The following is a 9550-nucleotide window of genomic DNA, read 5'->3' on the forward strand; positions in this document are numbered from 1 at the left end:
GCAATTAACAATATGGTAAAAGATCTGACATCTCATAGGTTCAAACACATATGTTTTCATTTTGACGAGTACCTGTAGCTTACGTGGGCTACTGTTAGTATGTACATGTAGCAGCATAAAACCACCCTAACTGTGATTATCAGACTACAAGATTACCATTCTTATATCCCGCTCCGCAATGGCTGTCGATGTGGATGAGGTGGAATGTGCAGTTTTTGTCGTTTTAATTTCTATTTCTCCTTAAAAAGTTGGATTCTGTTTTTTTTTTTTTTTGTGCCAACCATTTTTTTTTGTTTTTTTTGTTTTTAAAAGTTTGTCTCCCGACTGTTATCGCTGTATGCCTCTCTGTCTCTAGTCTTTCTACGAATCCTATTGGCACGTTTGAGTTCATTCATCATACAATTTGCAATTAAGTTTTGGCACTTAAAATATAAATACAGTCTTTCTTTTTCTGAAATATAATTAAGCACAGTTATAACAGTAACACACCAGTGTCCAGTGATAATTTGAGGTGAAACTTTGGTCTCTGTATTACCAACTGGATTACAAAACGCTGGTCATCACATGGAAAACAGAAATTATTAAAAAAAAAAAAAAAGAATGAATAATTTATGAAATAAATAAATAAATATCTGATTAAGAAGGTCGATAAATAGCCTCACATAAGTCTTCACTGCATGACTTGGTGACATACTTGATTTACCCTTTAACACAGACCATTCACACCTGATTACTAACAAATTATAGATTCAGCACATTTCATGTGAGGTTATAGCTTAATGCCACTATTTGAGGTTGTTGATGTCTCTTTCAAAATATGTAAATAAATCCTATCTACAATGCTGACTAAGATTGAAATATTTGGCCCCTGCTTTTGGTAAAAGGACGCGGTCGAACCTGTGGCTCCAGTGGAGTGGGAGTAGAGACAAAGAGCGCTTCAGTGGCCCAGGGTTAAAAGTGCAATGTGACAAGCGTAAACCACGTGGACTTCCTGCAGTTCTGGGATGATGTGCAGGAGGTATGATCAATGATGATATGCTACTTTTTTCATTTGCTGCATGTGGACAGGTGGGAGCTGAAAGCTCGTTTTAATCCATGTGTGCTACTTTTACGGTCATTCAGTTTAGTATAATTCTCCAAATATCACCATCTCTTCTGTTCATTTAGTTCTTGTTGGATTGGACGACACCATTCCTAGCATATGATAAAATACAATTCCATAGGATTGTGTGCAAAATGCTCTATAGGCATAATAAAATAATAAATAATGGTCTCTTCAACTAGCCACAATATTAGACTTAGATGCTTGTGATGAGGTATGAATATTGGCCAGTATCTTGGAGGAACCATTAACCTTCATGCCAACAACTGCTCTACTTCTTCTGTAATGAGAGTCACATTTTTGACTCTCGTAGTATTTCCATAAAAACCCACATGGATGTAAAATAAGTAAATGATAGGAACAATAATATTTGAGAGTGGAGATGGGTTTATGAATTAGAATTTGCTAATACAGTATGGCAATGACTGCTTCCAATGAGGTCTCTGCTCTAAGTCATAGCTAAGCATAAAATCATACATATAAATATGATTCTATGCTTATATATAAATATCCATATATCCAGCAAAGTATTTGCAGTAAAAACTGCCAATTTCTCGAGAGGGATTCACACCACATATCTAATAAATAACACAGAATAAAATGGCAAATTCTCCTCAGAGATTTCTCATTTCCTTTTATATGCACAGATAGGTTTCAGTAAGTTTCTAATTAGGTACCTGTACTGTATTAGTCAGCCCGACAGTTGAATGGATGGATGACAGTGAAGGGTCCAGTGTGCTAAGATGAGGATAAGCCTTCATCTGTCTTCATCGCTCCTCTTCAGTTTGAACACCGTTTACAGAGGCAGGTCTGTGCTGTTGTGGCGAGTCTTTCTGGAAGTTCCATCATCCCTGGGCAGAGCTTTCTGCAGGTTGGACATGGCAGCGGTCTTCTTTAGGTCAATGACTGCGTAGCATTCACTGCGCCGGGGTGCCTGGGGGCCACATTTTTTGGGTGGTAGGCGCTGGTGCTGTGGCTGGGTCTGGGCACCCCCACTGCTGAGGGCTTGGCAGGGAGGTTCTCCCTCTAGGTCCACCTGGATATAATTCAGCTGCCGCGATGGAGGCATGTGGCCGTGCTCACAGCCTCCAACCCCTGACCTCGATCGTCTGCGGAAATCAAAACTAAATATTCGCCCCCCTCTGTCTGGCTGACATGGCCGTGAATGCGGCGGGCAGGCGTGTCGGAGCCGGGGCGGCTGGACCTGCTCTGTGTTGACATAGTTCTGCAGGGCATCTCTGTGTATGCCCCGGCCATCCTGGTGGTACCCGTTGGGCGTCCCAGGGCCTTCTGAGAACTCATACTCATCAAAGTCTTCCTCCTCTTCTTCGTATTCATCCTCATCCTGTTCATCGTCTTCTTCATCCTGTTCATCATCCCGCTGCAGAGCGCCGTACTCCCACACAGGCGGCAGAGAGGGCAGATTCTCGTAGTTGAGCAGAGCTGTCCGACGATGACCTCCGCCCATGCCCCTCTCGCAGCCGTAGCCCTGCGGGGGTAGAGAGGAGGGGCCGTGGGCGTGCGGGTGCAGGAGGGAGTGGGAGTGACTGTCCCCGGTGCTGCTGCTGCTGCTCGAACCCACAGACTGCGACACACTGCTGGGACTCAGCCGCTGCTTCCGGCCGCTCCTCAGACCGTTGATGTTCTCGTACGTGAGTTCGCCGCTCTGGCAGCTGTCCGGGTGCTCGAGCCCCGGGTGCCGGTGCGTGTGATGATGAAAATGGTGATAGGAGTGAGAGTTGCACAGGTGCATGGAGGGCTCGTCTCCCTCCGTCTCTGAGCCTGTTGCACCCTCTACTGGCTGAAGGTTGTGAGGATTGTGCCCGTGCCTCTCCCTCTCTCTCTCCCTCTCTCTCTCCAGCAGATGGCGCTGTGCTGGAGTGGGGCCCAGCATGAATTTGACCTCCTGCGAGGACGGCTGTAAAAACACCTGAGGATCATTATGCTCCTCCAGGGGACAGCACCGCAGGTTGGACTGCGGATTTCCTTGGCCCCCGACGGGCATGGCTCCCCGCGTAGTTTCAGGGAAAGTGCTGGGCCGCACCTCGGGCAGGGAGTGCACACAGTGACGCATAGAGAGATCCCCCTCCATACTAACAGTATTTACATAGGTGTGGGTCTGTCAGATAAAATAAAAGCAGGGTCAAATTGTGAATAAGAACAGCTACAGTGAACTATAAAAAGGAGCAAGGATAGGTCTTACCTGGTCTTCCAAACCCATGAGGCTATGTCCACGATCATCAGCAAGAGAGGGTTGAGAGGAATCACCTCTGATTGGATAACCAGGGTATCCATTGGGGAAAGCCTGGACAGGGAACGCTGGAGCTGCAAACACATTGATTGATGACAATATAAAGACACAGACAAAGAAATACAGCATTTGTGATCAGGTGAAGCCATGATTCAGTGAGCTGATGATGTGTTATAAATAGTATCAAGCTTTAAAAACAGAAAAAAGAATGCAGTTTGAATTACTCGATTTGTTATACTTTATAAAGTACAATTCAAATGTTTTTGGTTTATAACTGTAGCTAAAGCTTAACTTGGCTCCAAAGATTGTGTTTATTGCAGTTAAGACCAAGTTAAAAAAGTCCATTAAAATTTTTGAACGTGAATTAAGTTCTCAGCCATCGTGCCTCTAGTCATATATGCCAAGGATGCATGAATGCATTAACAATAACGATCATGTTCTTTGAGAAAATAAAAGCCACATTTTGACGATCATTTTACAACATCATCACATCACAACAGTCAGTCAAATAATTCACCCACTTCACTTTATTAGGGATGAACTGTCATACATGAAAGAGGCATGGAAGAGCCGCTGTCCTCTTTACACTGCTTACAAGTCTTTCTTCCAGACAGAAATTTGGGACAGAACACATAAGTATATCTTAACCTAAAGGGGTTTTCTTGTCAGGGTCAGAATTTTGAGAATAATCTTTTTAAACTCACTGCAGTACAGAACTTTGTATACAGAAAAAAACTTCTCAACAAATAGGTTTAGCACAAGTTTCTGCACAGAGAGCTGTCAGCATAAACAATTCTCATATTCCTGGAAAGGGAACTACAAAGGGGGGCCATGTAATGTATAATTGCTAGCTTCTCTCCGTAGCTCAAATTCAAACAGCTGCACACTGTTTTAATAACAGCAGCTAGCTAACAATAGCTAACTGCTAGCTAGCTAACATAAACAAGACTGAACTGCGAAGTAATGGAACAAACTAAATGCAGTCTGGGTACAACTGTAAATGTGTTTGATTTTATTAAGATGTGGAAGTAAAGAAAAATGTGTGTGTTTGTGTGTGTGTGTGTGTGTGTGTGTGTACGTTCTAAATAGAGAAACTGATTGGCAAAATACTTTTGATAATTAACTAATATTGAATACAGTACTGCACATAAATTAACATTATCTGATTTGAAAAACTATGATGGTTTGATTTCATTCAACCTTTTGTGTCTGTGTCTTATTTTTGTGTTCTTTAAAAAAGTGCTTTTAGTGTTAACATGAACTTGTGTTGTGAGCTATATTATATTTTTTCTATTTGAGAGTTTGAATATCTTTATATTGTTTAAATTATTAGTTATGTTAACAATGAAAATTGCTGAGTGCAATATGTCACTTAACTCCTTTAAATAGTCTGTATACTGTCAGAGCTGGAGGGGGCGTCATTTATTGAGTTCATATTAGGTAATAAAACACTTCTAATGTTCCAGTGTTAGTGTTATTTGTTTATCATAATATTTTTTTACTTTATGTCCAATATTATTATAGTCATTACCACAGCATTATCTTAATAGAAATATGTTACAGGAGCAACTTAAGTATTCAGAATTACATGATAAAGTCATGCTTTCATTCAAATAGTCATATTGTGTCTAAGATTAAAATTAAGAATTAAAAAACTATATTTCAACAATTTAGGATCACACACACTATGTCAGATTGTAAATGCTAAATGGCATTTAAATAGCACTTTTTATCCAAAGCGCTTTGCAATTTGCCTTCATTCACACACAACAACATACAATGCGAGGTTCATTTCCCTTACGCTCGTGAGCAATTTGGGGTTCAGGGTCTTCGAGATCGAACTGCTAACCAGTGCTGGAGTCAAGACCACCTTTGTCGAGACCATGACAAGTCGAGACAGAGAATCGCATGACCAATGAGGTGAGTTTTGGCAGTCAGGCATACAATTGTAAAGTAACGTTGATTTACTGCCTGGTAACCATGGTTACTTATAGATGAATTTTGTATTAAACAAATACCCATTTTCTGAACAGGCACTCTGTATCGGTGGTTGTGTGTTGAAGGAGGAAGTAAATTCAACAAACACACTGTTGAACTAGAATATTTGGCGTAACCAATAGCCAAGTCCAAGACAAGTCCGAGTGCAAATATTAATGAGTCAAAGACAAGTCCGAGACAGCAGACTTCTACAGCACTGCCGCCAACCCAGTGATTAGTGGACGACCTGCTATACCTCCTGAGCCACAATAAAACTAATCAACAACGATGCAACATTCTGAGGACATTAGAGACATAATATATAATGGTCAAATTAAAGTCTACGTCTGCAGGCTGTGTTTCCGCTTCACTTGGTGTTATTTGGATACCTTTGTATCTGTGACTCACTAGGTTCAATTTAACCTGTGGCTATTAATAGCTTATAAATTCTGCTAAATTTACTGCTGTATTGCTGCATGCAAGTTTTACAATTATAAGTGTATAATTAGCAGGACTCTTACTTTTGTGTGTGTGTGTGTGTCTGTGTGTGTGTGTGTGTGTGTCTGTGTGTGTGTGTGTGTGTGTGTGTGTGTGTGTGTGGTGTGACTCACTGTTGGGAGTCTGTGGTGTGCGAGACATCTCCATCTCTGGTGTGTGACCACTGCGACTCATCATCATCGACTCTTCCACCACGTTGATGCTGTTACATTGCATCAGCTCCTGAAGCAGATTGAAGATCTCTTCTGCTCGGGAGCATTTAAATGCAAAGATTCCTAATCAAACAAGCAAAATAACAACATTGTTAGGCTACAATTAGTCACCAATAACGCAATGAAAAGAAAACTAACTTCATGGTTGAGGGACAGATGAATGACTGACAATTTGACTTGAGGTTTATAAAGTTATTTGCTCTGACTAAACATTTAACATCTTGTCCAGTAACACTACACTGGTGAGTAATAATATATATGGTAAGTGATGTTTGTGTCTTTTTCCCTCCCAGTCGGCAAAAAAAAAAGAGGGTGTGTGTGTGCACAGCGTACATACTGTATGTGTGCAGAGGGTGATGTCACACCCACAGGTGTGATTAATTTGGTATTATGCTCCTGACCTGAGCATGATAGTCATACGGTTATAAATTCATTGAAACAAAACATTATTACTTTCTTTCTCTTTCACTTCTCCGTGTTTCAAGGGGCCAGCATCCATCAGGACTGCTTGTCGGATGGCCGACTAGCTTCGCCGACAACCCGACACTCACACCCACTTCACGCAGCGATTGGCCAGCTAGGTCATTACCCAACGCTAGGTCCCAACCCTTTATGACAGCAGGCTGACAGCTGTTCAGCACCAGTTAGTAAGACGTGTGCTACGACCATGTTGAAATGAAAGGGTGATCCCAGATGCTGGGTGCTCATCTTTCACAATGAAACAAAACTAATGACATTAACAAGTGCTGTACATTCACAGTACCAGTATCCCGAAACTGGAGCAGCTAAATGGAATTCAGCCATCATTAATTTCATTATATACACCTGTGCTTTTGCTGCTGTGACATGTCCAAATGTCTGTGAAAAAAGCCTAGTAAGCAACGCCATACAAATGGTTAAAACATTATAACATATAAACATATAAAGTGGTAGATGATAATATGTATTGAAAACAACATCATCGTGACTCTACAGCGGTGTTACTGAGGCAGAGACACAGAAAATGCTGCTTACCCTGCCCAGTCTGACAGCGACGACCGCTCTCAAAGGAAAACAGGTTTGAGTCGTAGCCGTAGCGTCGCAGGCAGAGATACGGCCACCGGATGGCGTCCCTCTTACGTGTGTGAAGAATGAGCTCGGTCTGGGTGAGCTCCATGATCCCAGAGCCCAGCTCGTTGCCCTCATCGTCCACATTGGTGACCTGGGACCGGGAGAAAACATATAATATGAAGATTATTGCAATAAACTGTAAAATACAAGAGTTTATTACAGCATAATGTAACATGGAAGCAAACAGTACAAGTGGTGCTGTTATACAGGAGATTACCAGACAAAGAAATGTGATGAATTTAAAGTTATTTTGTTTTTATTGACCTTAAATTTGGTGAGATGGTTGTCTCGGATGGGGTCTCTGTACAGACAGCTCCAACAGCTCCCCATAGCTTCAGCAGGCCAGCTGAAACCTGTCGTAGAAACAAACATCATCACCTTTTTGCATAAACAACATGATGCCAGGTATCCAAAACAGACAAAACAACACTGAACGTCCACTTCAGGCAACAGGCACACACACTTACTCAGTCCAGGCCATCAGTGTAAAGGGATTCACGTCTCAATCCCAGGATCTTCGACTGGGCATCGTCGTCACAAGCCTATTGGTTTGCTGGACTGACATCTTCAAGAAAAGCATGATGTTCTCACCCCTGAAACAGTGAACAACATCCAAGATTATAAAAACTTGTTAGTCAAAGTTAGTCAGATATCCTCTCTGCTTTGTGTTTAGCAGAGATGTAGGTGGACTCGGGGCATCCTGGTGGTCTAAGGATGAAAGACACTGAACCTGTTGCATGTCATCCCTCCTCCTCCTCCCTTCATTTCCTCTCTACTATCCACAAGCTTTAAAATCATTATCAAACACTTCTCATTACTATTTAACTATTTAGCAACAAAGTTACAGTAACAGTTGAACTTCTCCCTGTCTGTCAACACTGTGAAATATCTCATATGTGTAACTAAATAATGAAGCAAATATCTTCATTCCCTGATGCACTGATTCCACTCGCTGACACTGACTTTACTTAGCAGGCTGTGTGTATCAACCACGACATAACCCCTCCGCATTAAATACAGTTTATTATTCAAAAATGCACTTCTTTCTTTCTTTCTTTCTTTCTTTCTTTCTTTCTTTCACGGTGAGCTGCTGACATAGTTCTAGTCCCAAAACAATCTACACGTTGCTATAAATAAAGACGATCCAAACAGTATCAGTCGCACTCATATCGGCAAACAACCTGAGTTCAGGTATCAGGAGAGAAAAAGAAGGACCAGTCTCTCTCTAGTTCAAAAGATAGCAAAAGCTGAGATTATTTTGTCGCACATCTCTTATGCGCAGTCACAAATAATCCAGACAAAGAAGAGAAATTCTGCAAATGATTATAGGAATAATCTATCGATTTAAAAAAAGCACTACAGTGAGTTTTCTGTAAAGTTATTACAGGAAATCACAAACCAAACTACACATCCCTATACGCCAGCTGTGCATCTAAAACACTGAACAAATACACAAAACAATCTTACACCTCTGTGATTTTGAGCTCTAGACTGCATGTAGCACTGGACAATACACAGACATCGCCGCTATCCAGTGGGCTTCTTGTGCTCACATCTGCACCAGTGATCATCCTGTGATTCCTGCTCCTGATTCCTCACCTCTCACAGCCTCCACACACATCTCACACCAACACCGCCGCATTATGTGTGCTCTAACCTGGGCCTCCACATCTGACTGGAGATGCCAGGCTGGACTCTCTCTCTCTCTCTCTCTGCTTCTCTCTCTTCTCTCTCTTCTCTCCCCACACACACACACACACAAACACTATCTTATACATATATAATATATACATACACACACATCACATTCACAGCAACCCTGAGTCAATGCGAGCAGGGCTAAAGAGCTCGGATACGTTACACACTAACCACACAGCCTGTGATTGAATGGGCTTTCCCCTCTACATCTGGGCTATTTACAGCAAGAAAACCACAGCCTGATTTTTAAATATATATTTTTTTAGGGCTCAATTAGCCAAGCCGACGCAGAGCCCAGAGCCCCCCCAAAAAAACAAGCCGACAAGCGAGGCTTCATCTGCCCCCCATCAATGTGCAGAGAGCTCGGCTCAGCCATGCTACAATGAAACCAGCACACTGACACTAAATGCACAACGACACGGTTCAATGCCCATTTGTTTCTCTGTGGTGTGAGGATACAATAGCGTGAGCACACAGCAGTCAACGGGTAAGCGATGGTTTTGCTACTCACATGTCTGGCACGGATTTTTTTTTTTTTTTTTTTTTATTAGCCCCCTTTAATGCGAAATAAGCATTGAAACTGCGATTAGTTATCGGCGGCGGCGGCTGCTGCTGGTAGCGGGATGTGGCACTTGCACGGCAGAGACGCGAGTAAAAGATGCAGTGAGAGCAGTAGGGAAAAAAAAAAAAAAAAATGTTGTT

At 42.0% G+C, this 9550-nt stretch overlaps 1 protein-coding gene across 1 annotated transcript; it reads right to left on the reverse strand.

The window, feature by feature from the left end:
* Positions 1 to 295: 295 nt before the first annotated feature.
* Positions 296 to 9541, reverse strand: frs3 (fibroblast growth factor receptor substrate 3). Its single transcript, XM_035661465.1, has 7 exons — positions 9360 to 9541; positions 7618 to 7743; positions 7415 to 7503; positions 7055 to 7241; positions 5942 to 6103; positions 3306 to 3427; positions 296 to 3221 (listed from the first exon to the last, which is right to left on the reverse strand). Exons 3-7 carry the CDS (start codon positions 7478 to 7480, stop codon positions 1899 to 1901), a joined length of 1860 nt encoding a protein of 619 aa, XP_035517358.1. The 5' UTR covers positions 7481 to 7503; positions 7618 to 7743; positions 9360 to 9541; the 3' UTR covers positions 296 to 1898.
* Between the last annotated feature and the right edge of the window lie 9 nt (positions 9542 to 9550).

Source organism: Morone saxatilis, unplaced genomic scaffold, assembly GCF_004916995.1.
Source record: "Morone saxatilis isolate NCDOM2014 unplaced genomic scaffold, NCSU_SB_2.0 Contig18, whole genome shotgun sequence".
NCBI classification, from domain to species: Eukaryota; Metazoa; Chordata; class Actinopteri; family Moronidae; genus Morone; species Morone saxatilis.

What these genes read in the sequence shown, in the direction of transcription:
- frs3 (XM_035661465.1), bottom strand. Translation starts at nt 7,480, where the DNA reads ATGGGGAGCTGTTGGAGCTGTCTGTACAGAGACCCCATCCGAGACAAC. An exon ending in TCGCTGTCAGACTGGGCAGG is followed by an intron (nt 6,104 to 7,054) that starts GTAAGCAGCATT and finishes TTGTTTGATTAG; the next exon opens with GAATCTTTGCATTTAAATGC. An exon ending in TCATGGGTTTGGAAGACCAG is followed by an intron (nt 3,222 to 3,305) that starts GTAAGACCTATC and finishes TTTATCTGACAG; the next exon opens with ACCCACACCTATGTAAATAC.